Consider the following 14,398-nt stretch of genomic DNA (forward strand, 5'->3'; position numbering starts at 1 on the left):
TTGAGCTATAGGCGCCGAGCCGACATTGACTTTTCAGTGTGAATTCTGACACCTGCACACAGCCTGCCCTGCACTCAGCAGCCCTTGAGCTCAGATGGCAGCACTCGGGGTCACTGCTTACAGGAAACCTAGTGCTCCATGGGTGTGAGCCATAGCCTCACATCAGCCCCTGTGATCTTGGGGTTTTCTGTCATGATTGTTTTATAGATGAGGTAAACCGAGGCATTAGAGGCCCATGGCCATTCCTGAAAGGCCAGAAGTCTCCTCCTCGGCTTGACCTGGAGCCCAGCAGGCAGTAGAAGGCTCTGGGCTTTCTCAGTGAGGGAGCTGCAGGAGCTTGGCCGCATTCTGCCTAGTCCTGACCAGAGGACACACTGTTCACACACGGAAATGGGAGGAAGAGCTGAGCTGGGCCTGGCTGCTGTTACTTGGGGCAGGAGCCCCATAATAATGCCCTGCCCATGTGTCACCATGGCCCTCCCGGCCTCAGCCTCCCCAGGGATCAGCCTATGGCCTCTATGGGGCTTCAGACCTGAAAGCATCACAGCAATCTCAATTTCTTATTGTTTTGACTTTTTAGCAGTTTTTGTTGTTAATTTGCTAAATTAATCTCTTCTTTCTTACTTTATATACTCACATCAAATTGTTCTTGCTCCTGCTTTTTCTGTTTGCTGAGATTTCTCAGAAGTTGTGTGTTTCCCCTGTGACTCACCTGTGAGCTCCTGGGATGAGATGAGCGAGGTGGGTCTAGACCTGTCCCTCCCTGTCTGGCAGATGTCATGCTCAGCCCTCCTCCTCAGTCTTGTCTCAACTATCTTGCTTATTTTTTAAAGATGAACTAAACCTCAAAAAGTCCCTAACCCTAAAAAGCTCCTTTTGATATTTTCGGCTATGCATGCATGTTGCAATGCATGTTTTGACACCTGTGTTTGAACAACACTGAGCACTCCTCGCTATCCACAGGGTGCTCCTTCCCTTTGGGAAAAGACTCTGTTCTGGGTCCCTTCAAGCATTTTTCTTCATTCTGACCTTACACTTCCTTTGTTAAGTTTATTCTGGGTTATTTTTTGCTGTTACAGCAAATAGGGTCCCCTCTGCCTCATCAGTGAATCTGCACATGTTCTGCAGCCCCATCAAGCCTACAGGGCTGCTTACTCTAACCACGATCTCATTTTGGAGTGTCAGCATCTCTGAAAATGCTTCCATTGCAGCGACGGACCCTTCTTAGTGGGAGTTGAGGCTTCCTCGCCTCCTATGGGTGGGGTTTGCCCAGCAGAGGGGACGGGGCCCTAGAGCTTGTCCTATGCTGGGAGGAGGGTGACACTCTTGGCGTGCTCCCTGCTAGGAGTATCAGTGAAGCTCTGGTGGCTCTGCTCATCCAGTGAGAGAAGTGCCATCTCTCCAGGGCCTTCAGTATTTGCCAGATTACACCTGCCAGTGGGCAGGTGTTCTGACCACCTGAAGTCTGTGGGAGGTGGACGCAGCCTTTGATCTGTATGTTCCTTTGTAAAATTCTCTGGTATGGGTTCATAAGCCCTCATCATGGCTTGAGTTATGTGTTTGGATAATAATAGTGTCTATTACTGTTAAAACTAAAGCAATGGCCTCAAGGAGCCCAAATTCAGCCCCAGGCAAGCACAGAGCCAGTGAGTCCTATTGGGGCTGGTGCCCAGCAAGGGGGGCCTGGGACCAGGCAGTACGCTGCACAGGGCCGGGCTCAGGAAGAGCCTCCATCTCCATTTCCTTCTTTCCCCATGGGCAGTTCCTGGGTGGATACAGCCAAAGCACTAGACCTGCCTGCATGGAAATCACAGTGGGCATCTGATGCTCAGGGCTTCCTGATGTCCTTTGCCCATAGGCTGTGGTCCAGGTGGGCAGCAGGTGATGAGCCCCAGCCCCATGGGCTCTCCCCAGGAGGAAATGTCCCCTCCCCATCCCTCTCTGGTGGAACACAGGGCCCTGGACAGGTGCTGGTCCAGGGACAGGCCTTTGGGCGCAGCAGGAAGCACTTGGCTGCACATTCTGACCTGGCCACTCCCTTCCAGCCTTAAGGTAGAGGGTAGGGTAGGTAGAGGGTAGGCTCCTTATCTCCCAACACAGGCCAGCCTGTAGGTCACACATGCTGGGCGAGACCAGCTCATCCAGTGGGGCTTATGGAGGTTTATCTCCTCATGTTGCTTTCCTGCATGTGTCAGTGTGACTCCACGGAAGTCTGCTGGGCAGCTGCTGAATTCTGGCACTTCACATGGCTCCTTCCTTTTGTCCTGGAGATAAACTCCCACTGGGGAAGTTAGTGAGAGGAGGGATGAGCGGGGTGCTCCAGGGAGGGCAAGTGTGGTTAGCACCAAGAGCATGTGGGGGTCTAGGGACAGTCCTGCCCAGTGGGAGTTGGCCAGGCCAGGGCTGCAGACAGATGTGTATGGGGTAGTGGCCTGGAAATTTTAGGCAAATCTCAGACCGAGTTAACCAGGCCTTCAGTCAGATCTGTAGGCTTTCTCTGGGGCCACTGGTATCGGGCCACACCAGGGGTCTGGCTGCAGACACAGCCTTGGCTGTCCAACCCTGGGCCTACTGTACCTCTTGACCTGCTGTAACCATGCTCATGTCCCAGCATGCCAGGTGGACAGTACCTGAGTTACAGCTGAGCAATAGCTGCATCAGGATAGGAGCTAACAGCTGGCTCTCAGCCAAGGTGATGCAGGACCCCTGCCCTGAACTTCCTTTCCCTGACTCTGACCAGCTGACGAGTCCCTGCACATGTGTCCATAGCAATTGCTACCAACAGATGGGTAAGGGTCTCAGACATGTGTTCTGACCCAGCTCCACTGACATCCAAAGTAGTTCTTTAGGCTCTAATTTGTGCAAAGCAGGCAAAATGTGTGTTGTACCATGGGACCACTCAGAAGGGAGCCAGGACAGTTACATAGATTCCCTGAGAAGCCTGGTCAGCACCAACCTGCCGGGGTGCCAGGATCCACCGTGAGCCTGGCACAAGCTGAAGGAGCCCCACTTTGAACGTAGACACTTGTCACCACCTGTCTGGTGCCAGGCATACCTACACCCACAAGAGGGGGAAGTATCAGGAGTCCATGGGCTGACCACTGACGTGAACCTGCTGGTGGGGAAGCAGTTCTCTAGACTTGGTGTGACCAGCAGTCCCTTCAGGGTGAGGTGACAAATCAGTGGCAAGTGCTAAACTGACAGAGCCTGGGCACGTCCTCCTGGGGCAGCCCCATAGGGGAATGCTGGCCTGGCCCATTATACTCTCTTGTAATCAGTGAGTAACTCCAGACCACATGGGGCAGGACAGAGAGAGGCTGAGGCCTTGCATGTTCTCAGGAGTCAAGAACATTCAAGCTGCAGCCCCAGCACACTCCCTGCCTATGAGGGAACATATGGAAAGCAAGTTTGTTTCTCAGGAGTTAAAAAAAATATTTCAGTAGTTTCACATCTTGGGGGTGGTCATTTAGCACTCTGAGTCTGTTTCTTTGTTTTAAAAAAGAGTGACACAGTATGATTCAGAGGTCCTAGATGGGTCCCATGAGGAGAACCAGCATGGTGTGACGTGGGTGGCCACAGGATGCCAGAATCAGTATGGGAATGTGGTGGGGCCTTATGTGGATCAGCCTGGGACCAGTCGGGCTGGGGCCTTCTGACAGCCAGCCAGGGCAGCACCATCTTGGGCAGCAGAGAGCATGTGCCCATTACCCTCACCCATATACTAAGCCGTGCTGGGACCACTGCTTTGTCCTGGTCTCAATGCAGTCAAACCCCGCCCTCAAGGTAAGCGAGCCTACAGTGGCCTTCTGACTGAAAAACCAGCCCCCAGCCTGGGGTTGGACCCCCGGGTAGGGCAAACTTACCCTTGAAGGAGGAGAAGGAGATAGGGAAAGGAAGAACTTGGAGATATGTAGTATCTGTAAACAAAACAGCTCACTCACGAGAGGAAGTCAAATGACAGTCTTGGGGAGCGAAGGCAGCAGCAGAGATGCAGGATTGCTGAGAAACCAGAATCACAGAGCCTTTGTGCGCAAACTGGACAGTAGCACACAGCACCGGTCAGTCTTGACACCATGTCTAGCAAAGAGCCAAGTAGGGCCAGAAAATGGCCCTACTAGCTGAGTGTCTTCAGGCACCTTGGCCACACCTATACCTTGGTGGACACCAGCACTGGGGTTTCTTAGAGCAGAAATGCCCCAGACGAGCTGCTTATATGTCCTACGATGCTCAGCCTGGTGAGTCCTGAAGTGTGTCGAGGGGAGTCCAGTGTGCACTCCACCCTGCTCTGCACAGACCTGAGTACTTCTGCTTAGCCAGCTGCCCCATGAAAGGACTCTTTGAGCTCTGGGTGCAATAATAGCTCTTTATGCCAACTCTGCAAATCTCAGGGTTGCGTAATTGCACATGTGGAGGTTTCCTGCCTCTTTGTGGCATCGCCCCAGCCTCCATGTCATGGACACTTCAGCTGCGTCTATGAGAAACTCCTCAGAAAGCAGCTACATCAGAACGGTTTCTTCAGCCATAGGCCCTAAAATGGAGGCTAAAACCAGGCAGACATTGCTCATGTCTGTGCACTTGGCCTGCACATCTGTACTTCTTGAGGGGGCAGAATACACCTGTCTAAAGCCTGCAAGATTTTCGCAGGACTGGGGGTTAACCAGAAAGTGGCATCAAGAGATCCCTAAGGGACTCTTCACACCGGTGCAGCCTGGGCCAGGGCCTGATCTCTCCCTATCTTGTACAGCTGCCTTGGTGCCCTTGGAGAAGTGCCCACATGGAAAATGTGCTCATGTGTAGAGTTGCCCACATAGAGAGTGTGCTCACTTGGAGAGATGCCCACATGGAAAGCATGCTTATTTGGAGAGGTGCCTGTGTAGAGAGGAACACATGTGTGCTTATTTGGAGAGTTGCCCACGTGAAGAGTGTGCTAGCTTGGAGAGGTGCCTACGTGGAAAGCCTAGGCCTGACCTGGGGAGGTGGAATGTTCCTACCCTGCCTGAAAGCCCTGGGTCAGCTCAGGCCTCTGTTTGACCGGGTCTCTGGAAGGTCCCTCAACCTATCCCCACCTGGCCTGCGGCTGGCTGCTGCTCCTTCCCAGCTGACCTGGGTTTTTCTGGAATTGGCCATAGGGTCTGGCCAGAGATGAGGACCCTTCCAGCCAGGGGCCAATGTAGGGGACCTAGGGTGGGCCTGCCCCAGTGTGCCTGCTCAAAGGCCTCCATCCTTCTACTCCCAGGGGTGTGGAAGGCTTAGGCAGGGCACAAGACGACTTTCTCCTTTGTGTCCTTCAACTCAGAACTGCCTGACCAGTGCACTCCAAACCCCTGCAATGTGGAAGGGACTCAAGACTGCCAAGACCTCATGGGCAACTTCTTCTGCCTGTGCAAAGTTGGCTGGGGGGGCCGGCTCTGTGACAAAGGTAGGCCACCATGGGCTGCCATTGCTGGGTACATAGCTTGGCCTCCTACCCTCTGGCCTCTCCCTATACCATCACCCACTACCCTAGCTGTGCCCCCAGGAGGGTGGGGAGGGGAGCTCCTTGGGAAACCTGGAAGAGCAACATGGAAGGACCTCAGCACCCACTGAGAGGGGCAGTGGCTTCACCTCTGACCTCCCTGAGTGTAGGCCTCAGGTCAGCAAAGACACCTTGGAAAAAAATAGCCCCAGGGCTCTGATGCAGATTTTGGCGGGGCAGGTTGTCCCTTTAGGCTGGCCTGACTGTCCTGTAAGATTTTGCCCTGCTTCCTAGCACTGCTGCCCTCCCACCACTGCCCTAGGGTGCCCCTCCCCCTCTGCCCTAAGGTGCATGTTTTCTGCCCAGGGTCCTCTGCAGCCTGTGCTTATTTACAGATGTCAACGAGTGCCACCAACAGAATGGCGGCTGCAGCCAGATCTGCCACAATAAGCCAGGCAGCTTCCACTGCGCCTGCCACAGTGGCTTTGAGCTTTCCACAGACGGCAGGACCTGCCAAGGTGGGTCAGGCCATACCCACGCCCAAGCCTGCCCTGCCTTCTGCATGGGGCGTATTTGCCCCTCTGTGAGATGTTACTGGTACTGACATGTCCTCCATCTGAGGGATGGGGGCCAGGCGTCCTGCAGAGCCAGCACAAGCCTGGGCTTGCCCCAGTCTCAGAGCTACCAGGCACTCTGCCAGGAATGACTCAACCTGTACCTGAGGCAAGGGCTGGGGTCAGTCCAGCCTGCAGGGAACCTGGGGTGGTTCTGTGTGGTTAGTGCAGCCTGGGCACAACCACTTAGCTCCCCAGCCCTCCTGTCACTGGCTCCTGTCTGCTCCAGCCCAGGGATGAGCAGGGGAGCCCTGGCGATGCCCAGTAGTCCTTGCAAACTCAGGCAGCCCTGCGTCTCTCTCCCAGGCATCACCTTGGACTTTGCCACCTTCCTCCTCCATCCCCAGACCCTCTCCATGTGAGCACCTCTCCATATGGGCCTAGGCGTGTCCCCGGGCCTCTGGGACATGATCCCTAGTGCCTCTGCCAGCTCTTGAACACGAGGCTGCAGCAGCCTGCAAGGAGTGGCAGGTGTGCTGGGGCAGGACAGAGGGTCTGACCCCCACAGGGTCTGCTCCCCTATTTTCAAAGAGAAGCTTCTGTTTTTGTCTATGTTAGCGGTTCCCATCCCTGACCACCTGAAAGTCACTCCCACATCCATACAACATGATTCCCATCTTGGCATGGGAGCCAACCCACTTCCCCCGTGGTGCTCCTCTCATGACTTTGTCCCTGACCCTGGAGAGGAAGTCCCCAGCTGTAAGCACAGCCCTGTCAAAAGGGCCCACATGTGTAACCCAGAGTGAGTGCTTGACCAACAGGCTGGGCATCCACCCACTGCCCATGGGGCAGAGAAACCTACCCTTGTGTACCTTCCCTACCTCTCCCATCTGGCTTCTCTCTGTCCCTATCTGTGTCCTCTGCCCCTTGTGTCCACTTGGGATCTCGGCAAGGACACTGGCTTGTTGGGTTGGGTGTGGGTCTTAGGGCTGTGGTCACTACAGCAGGAAGGTGGTTCTCCCCAGGATAGGGTCCTCACTGGGAAAGTTCTCACCCCCTGCAGCTGACACATGAGTTACATGGCACAGCCATGACCCCCCTGCCTGGACCCGGGGCTGTCTGTCCAGGTAGACAGGCCCAGAGGCTTGGAGGGTACCCCCAGCTGTCCTCCTCGCTGCAGCCACTGTGGCTGTCTCAACCCTGTGCAAGGCACTGAAGGCTGCTGACAGCTGGCTCTGCCTGTAGACACAGATGAGTGTGCGGCCCCTGAGGCCTGTGGAGAGGCGCGCTGCGAGAACCTGCCCGGCTCCTATTCCTGCCCCTGCGACGAGGGCTATGCATACAGCCCCCAGGAGAAGGCCTGCCAAGGTACCATGCCCCCAGCCACCAAGCCCTAGCCTCTCTGTCTCGAGCCTGAGAATGCAATGGTCACTACCTGAGGGGTGGTCCATGGGGCCAGGACAGACAAGAGAGGAAAGGCAGGGTACCCCCAGAAAGGAATTTTCTGACTCTTGAAACTGAGCCCCACTCAGAGCAGCAGGATAGTGGTCTCTGCTGCCATGTCGTCCACACACGTGTCCATATGCACTCACGTAAGATGCACACAGGAGCATGTGCACACACATGTGCAGACCCATACCACACACCTGCAGTCACACATGTGCTTGCCCTGCTCCAGCTGGTCGCAGACCAGAGGAGAGGACTTTGGACCCCTCTGGCCAACGCACTCCCCACCCTGTCCCTGACTGGACAGGCCCAGAACATCACTTCCCCCTAAGCCCTGCCAGGTTCAGGGGGAGTGGGGGAACAAGTCTACTTCTTACTGTTTCCCCCCTGCAGTCATTATGTGGGACCCTGGCCAACACAGGAGGCTGCAGAGCCCCTGAGGGGTCAGTGTCTGGGGAGGGAGGGGCTGCCCAGGCAGGGTGAGGGAATAGGTGGGCTGTGCCCTCACCATCCTCCATTTCCCATCACGGCTGTCTCTTGGCCCCTCAATCCTTTTGGGAACACCTAAATCCAGCTTAGCACTTGGAGATGTGCGTGAGTAGTTTTGGCTCACTCAAAGGGTCCTCAGGTGGTGGCAATACCTGCTTCCCTCAAGAAGGCATGGCTGGCATGAGGAGACCAGGCAGGGATGAGGGGCCGTGATCAGCTGCTTGGGAGGGGGACATGTGGTTCCTGAGCCATGTTCTCTAGCACACCTGCATATTCACTGTGGCATGCCTTGTGTGTGACCAGGAGCCAGCACTGCTGTCCCATGGGTGGGGCACAGAGGCATTACCTGCTCACCGCCTTGTCCCTTTGGCAGATGTGGACGAGTGTCTGCAGGGCCGCTGCCAGCAGGCCTGCATCAACTCCCCAGGGAGCTACACTTGCCACTGTGATGGACGCGGGGGCTTCAAGCTATCCCTGGACATGGACACCTGTGAGGTAGGGGGCCTAGGGGCCAGTGGGCTGCCCTACTTGCTATGCCTTGCCTGCAACCCTTACCACTGACAGAGTTTTAGGGAGAAATGCTGTGAAGACTTAGCTTTTTTAAAAGGCTTGGGATCTCCAGGCCCCATCAAGAGGTGATGTGTCTGTTCTGTGACAGAAGTTTGGTTCTATAAAGTCTCCATAACAGCTCCTGACTCCACTGGATATGTTACCTGGCCTCTGCCAGCATGCCAGGGGGCCAGCACAGCCTGATGGGCCTCACCTGCAGACATGGCACCTGCATGGGGACTTACCTCTCCTGCACACCTGGAGTCCTGGTACAGGCTAAAGAAATCTGCCTGGGTTTTGAGGATAGTAGCTTATAATAAACAGAAATAAAGGGATCTTCAGGTGAAACAGCCACCATATGACTTCACAAAACCATGGACCCTGGAATTTGCTGGTGGTAGCTGCCTTTGGTGTCTGGGCTAGAGAGGTCCAGCTACTCACACTGCAGCGTTCTTTACTGAGATGCATGCCTGGTAGGAGATGCCTCCCTCTGCGTTCGTCCAGCCCACCTGGCAGGTAGCTTGGGCTGCCAGGGCTCAGCTCACAGTTGCCCTGCCTCTGGCCTCCCAGGCAGAGTGGAGAACCTGAAGCCCAGAGCAGGGAGCTCTCAGGTTTCCATGTGCTACTTATTTTCTAAGAATGTGTAGTAGCTTTCTACAATGCTCTACACGTCTCTATATGTATGTTTGAAATATTTCGTAACTTAAAAAGTAACACAAAAAGGGAAATTAGAAGGGAAGGAAGTGGTAGGTACAGCAGAGAAAATGTAGGACACTGCCCCTAGGGAGCAACTCCATCACTTGGGGTCCCCTATGTGGTGGGCTAGGCTGTAAATGGTCTTGGAAGTTTCAGGGGTGAGAGGTAGGTGGCCATGTGCCCTGAGAACTGGGACCTGGTACTGCACAGCTGGGCCTTGGGGTCAGGGAGGGTGGGCAGAGGTGTGTCTGGCTGACCTGGCCTGGCCCATCCCCACAGGACATCCTGCCCTGTGTGCCCTTCGGTGTGGCCAAGAGTGTGAAGTCCTTGTACCTGGGCCGGATGTTCAGCGGGACCCCTGTGATCAGGCTGCGCTTCAAGCGGCTGCAGCCCACCCGGTGAGCAGGCCATCTACACACGGTGACCAACAGGCCAAGTGGCTGTTCCTGCAGGTCCCAGGGCCTGAGGAGATGCCTTAGCCTTGAGTCTAGCACAGTCCCGGGCAAGAACATGACTGCTCCTCCATGTGCCCAGGCTCGTGGCTGAGTTTGACTTCCGGACCTTTGACCCCGAGGGCGTCCTCTTCTTCGCCGGAGGCCGCCAGGACAGCACCTGGATTGTGCTGGCCCTGCGGGCTGGCCGGTTGGAGCTGCAGCTACGCTACAATGGTGTGGGCCGTGTCACCAGCAGTGGGCCTGTCATCAACCATGGCACGTGGCAGACAGTGAGTGTGTGGCCACTGCCCCTGGGCTGCCTGGGCTGCTCTGTGCCCAGCCAGGGTCTGTCACTCACCTGCTGAACTATTAGCCGGGGTGGCCCTAGGCACCATGCTGGATGCAAAATGGGGCCCAAGGACTCCCCCCATCTAGTTCTCATTCCGGGGCCCTATCACTTTATCCCATATCTGAGTCAGGCTCCTCAGAACAGGCCTTGAGCCAGAGCCCTGGTGCTCAGCCCTGGGGACATTCCATTGTGTCACCGGGGCAAGCAGAGGGGCTGTGGCTGCTCATGCTCCACAGCGCAGGACACCTGCCACAGAAGGATCCAGCTGCAGCTTCACCTGGGACCTGGACCACAGGCCCCAGGGCTCCCATCCACATGTGGCTCCCTGACCCGTGGCCTCAGGAGGCCCTGTGAGCCCTGCTTTCCGTGAAAGGTGGCATGGATGCCACTGTCTATGGGCTTCCGTGGGCACCCGCTGAAGATCCAGGTGAGCTGGCACTGGGGCTGCCCTTCCCAGAGACGTCCAGCCTGCCTGGACCCCAGCTGCATGGGCAGCCCCTAGGGGTCTTCACAGTCCTGCACCTGGGTAGCAGAGGTCAGTCCCACATCCCAACCCACAGCTTGACTGTTGGCAGCAAACAACCTCCACCAACAGCGCCTGGGGCCCTGGCCGGAGGGGCCTCTGGAAGTAAACGTGCGGAGAGAAATGGAAAAGCACTCTGTCCTTAGAAGAAAAGATAAAATGGAAAAATTCACCCTGGCTCAGCCAATGAAAACACTGTAGGCATTTGCTGGTATTTCCATCCTGCCCAGTAATGTCTAATCCCCCCTTTCCTGACCACTTAAAGGAATAGCAGGAGGGATGCTCTCCACACAGCTACAGAAAAAGGCAGACTGAGGAGGGGGCGGTTTCAGGGACTCAGGGTGCGTATGCCACATATTTGGGGTGAGGGGCCCAGAGATGGTAGCCATCCAGTCCTGCCGGACATTCCCAGTCCCACATGGTGCTGGTCCTTCTGGAGGACCAGGACGCCCATCAGTGAGGCCGCTGCCTGCTTAACCCACCAGCTAGGCCCCATCCTGGCTGTGACAAAAACATGTTCTGTTTATCACATCAGACCCAACTATGTAAATGGGTTTCCACTTCAGACAAGAGGAAACTGAAACTCTTCTGGAAGTTTAGGAATATACATAGATTATATAGTGATAGATTCTGAAGTGTTTCTACCAGGAAAGTTTAGATGACTTGATGCATTCAGGTCCCCCCAGGCCCAGGGTAAGGAGCCTGCCCCTGAGGCTTGCTGCCCCTCGGAAGGTGCCCCCTGTCCTCACAGCTGTGCTCTCTGCAGATCTCCGTGGAGGAGCTGGAACGCAATCTGGTGGTGAAGGTGAACAAGGATGCTGTTATGAAGATAGCGGTGGCTGGGGACCTGTTTCAGCGGGACAGAGGCCTGTACCACCTGAATCTCACCGTGGGTGGCATCCCCTTCAAGGAGAAAGAACTGGTGCAGCCGGTGAGTCCTGGCACCTGCTCCTGGGTGAGGGCACCAGATCAGCATCAGGGATGGGAGTGATCTAGCCCTGAGCTATCATGTATGTTGCATTAGCCAAGTTTGGGAAGGAACAGAGCAGACAAGGCAGTTATGCCATTTATGTCACCTTTTCTTAGGAGACTCACTTAAGTTTCCATCAGAACTGATAATAAAAATTTATATATTACAGTGGAGATAAGACACAAAGAAACTATTCTTTCATACGAAAAAATCACTTTTAGGCGCCTGTAGTACAGTGGTTAGGGTACCGGCTACATGCACCAAGGCTGGTGGGTTTGAACCCAGCCTGGACCAGCTAAGCAACAATGGCAACTGCAACAAAAAAATAGCATGGCACCTGGAGTCCCAGCAGGCGCCTGGAGTCCCAGCTACCTAGGAGGCTTAGGCAAGAGAATCTCTTAAGCCCAGGAATTTGAGGTTCCTGTGAGCTGTGATGCCACAGCACTCTACTGAGGGTGACATAGTGAGACTGTCTCAAAAAAGAAAAAAAAGAAAAATCACCTTTAAGAATTCCCAAGAACATGTCAGGTTGTAATCCTTCTATGATCTGTACAGGGGAAATAGTGGTGATAGGTGGTCAGCAGCGGCCACTCTCAAGGTCCGGCCTTCTCTTCCCGTCCCTGTGCCACATACCCACCTTCACAGGTCTCCTCCCCAAACTGCCATCAACACTGGAACCTACACCTAATAGAGAAAGGGCATGGTTGTCTCTGAGTGCCAGTGGCCAGTAGAGTTAGCCCTGGAGCCTGCGGTCCAGAGGCCCTGAGAGAGTGTCCTGACACTCTGACCTCAGGCCACACCCCAGGTCTGCAGCCCTCTGTCTGCCCAGCTCACACTGCCTCACCAGCAGGTAAAGTCTGAGGTGACCTAATTTACTCACAACCACACTGGATGTTGAATAATTCAGATCAATGATTTGTGGTAAGATAATTCATATTGTTTGGCCTGAACTTACACAATTTTCCAATTTTTTTCCTTAGGGAGTTTTAAAACACATCTTTATTTCTGGAGCTCACACTAGCTGGAAGCCTGCATAGAAACAGGTGTTGAGTCATTTTGTAAAGTTCAAAACTTTTGAAGCAACTACCACAAATGCAATTTCTCCACATTGGGATAGATTTCCACCTTTGACACAAGCCTGGCCTCAGCACATGACCTCTTGCCATGGTGTCTGGCTCCCAGGCGGCCACTGAGGTTTCTCTGTCCCTCCAGATCAACCCTCGTCTGGATGGCTGCATGAGGAGCTGGAATTGGCTGAACAGTGAAGACACAATTATCCAAGAAACAGTGAAAGTGAACACGAAGATGCAGTGCTTCTCTGTGACAGAGAAGGGGTCCTTTTACCCTGGGACAGGGTTTGCTTTCTATAGCCTCAATTACAGTGAGTCTTGGGTGGGTATGTGTGTGTGGGGGGGTGGGGGCTGTACTTTCAGCCACGCACATGAGAATGAAAGCAGGGTGCCACAAAAACAGCTTCCTACCAGGGGGCACAATATGGGGGATAGGTAGGACCCTCCCAGGCTCTCTGGACAGCCCCTGGTCTCACTCAGTTTTGAAGAAATGCCAGACTCACAGACAGCAGGCCCTGGGGCAAGTGCCAGGGTCCTATGCAAAGGTTTTGAGCTGGCACAACCTTGGCACTCATGAGAATGTGGGGAGCTCTCATGATGGACTGGACGTGGCAAGCACCGAGACTTGTTAAGCCATAACAGGGCAACGTAGATATAGCATCAAGAGCTCAGTGGCACCAGTAAGCTCAGATTTGAGATGTAGAGCTGAGCGACATGAGGACCAAGGCTGTCTGGGAGAGACTCAAGCAGTGGCTGCATCCTGCAGTGCTCTTAGGAAGCCCACAGTTCTCAAGAACTGGGCCATGCAGCTCACTGGCCAGCAGGAGCCTCCCCCTTGCACCTGGAGCGTGCTGCCTGGTGCTGCCAGGGGTCAGGCTTAAGGTGGTGTGCACTCCCCACCCCTCATATGAAGACACTGAGGCCACAATTGCTGTTTTTCTCGGGACAGCTGTGGCAAGAAGTGGCAGAGTCAGGTCCAAAGGCCACAATATACAATACAGCACAGCTATGTCTTTACTCTTAGTACAGAATAGTGAGAGTTCATGATAAAAACAGTCTTAATATGCTGATCTGTTGTCAGCCACTTAGGACTTATGTGAGATGAACCAGTACTGTTGGCCTCAGTGAGTGCCAGGACAGACACTCAGGTCAGCAGGAGAGGCGTGTCCGAGGCAGGCAGTAGAACAGCCCACCATGCGACCTACATGCACCAGCTGGAGCCCTCAGCTTTAGTCACTATGTCTGGGTTCACATGTTAGCAGCTTTTGACTTTGAGGGTCTTGGGAGAAAGAGACGAGTGTGGACTCCTGCAGATAGGAAGCCTGAGGCCAGAAGCTTTCATGATTCTCCTGCTGCCCCCTGGAGTCAGGTGGGTCCTTGTAGCTCCTCCACCTCCCCTGCCAGGGATCCCACCACTCTGGGGTCAAATCTCTGGCTCTGTCCCCCAATTCCCTGTGGGTCCCACTAAGCAGCCCCCTACTGTTCTCCAGATGGGCTCTCTCCCTCTGTCTTGAGCTCAGCATTTTTCCTTGAACTGTCACAAACCGACCATGTCAGGAAAGACCACTCACTCCTAATGGTAGCACCAACAGGGTCACATATGTTACTCCTGTAGTCTTTATACTTTATTTAACGTAAAATCATGCAACACAGATGCTTACTTTTTTCCCACCTAATGACAGGAGCATTTTTCACATACCAAAGACGTCACAGGTGCGATTTTGTGATGCATCTGTGAAGGTCTGCTTCCCACACCACAGTGTGGTTTGGATCAGGAAGTTCCCTGACAGTGGAATTTCTCCACTCCAAACGGTATTTAGAGCTCTGTGTATTTTTTTTTTTTTTTTTTTGAGACAGAGCCTC

At 54.3% G+C, this 14,398-nt stretch overlaps 1 protein-coding gene across 3 annotated transcripts in view; it reads left to right on the forward strand.

The window, feature by feature from the left end:
• Window positions 1-14,398, forward strand: part of GAS6 (growth arrest specific 6) — a 33,419-nt gene that overhangs the window by 15,040 nt on the left and 3,981 nt on the right. For 2 of the 3 annotated variants that reach the window (XM_003799998.3, XM_023519184.1), the window contains exons 5-12: window positions 5,297-5,419; window positions 5,851-5,973; window positions 7,255-7,377; window positions 8,318-8,439; window positions 9,469-9,587; window positions 9,724-9,913; window positions 11,262-11,426; window positions 12,678-12,846. In XM_003799998.3, the coding sequence (XP_003800046.1) occupies window positions 5,297-5,419; window positions 5,851-5,973; window positions 7,255-7,377; window positions 8,318-8,439; window positions 9,469-9,587; window positions 9,724-9,913; window positions 11,262-11,426; window positions 12,678-12,846 (1,134 nt within the window). Of the gene's footprint in view, window positions 1-4,744; window positions 4,941-5,296; window positions 5,420-5,850; window positions 5,974-7,254; window positions 7,378-8,317; window positions 8,440-9,468; window positions 9,588-9,723; window positions 9,914-11,261; window positions 11,427-12,677; window positions 12,847-14,398 lie in introns of all 3 variants that reach the window. The other variant, XM_012811526.2, reaches the window with a different exon arrangement.

This window comes from Otolemur garnettii, unplaced genomic scaffold (assembly GCF_000181295.1).
Source record: "Otolemur garnettii isolate 467f Iridium unplaced genomic scaffold, OtoGar3 scaffold00161, whole genome shotgun sequence".
Classification (NCBI taxonomy): Eukaryota; Metazoa; Chordata; class Mammalia; order Primates; family Galagidae; genus Otolemur; species Otolemur garnettii.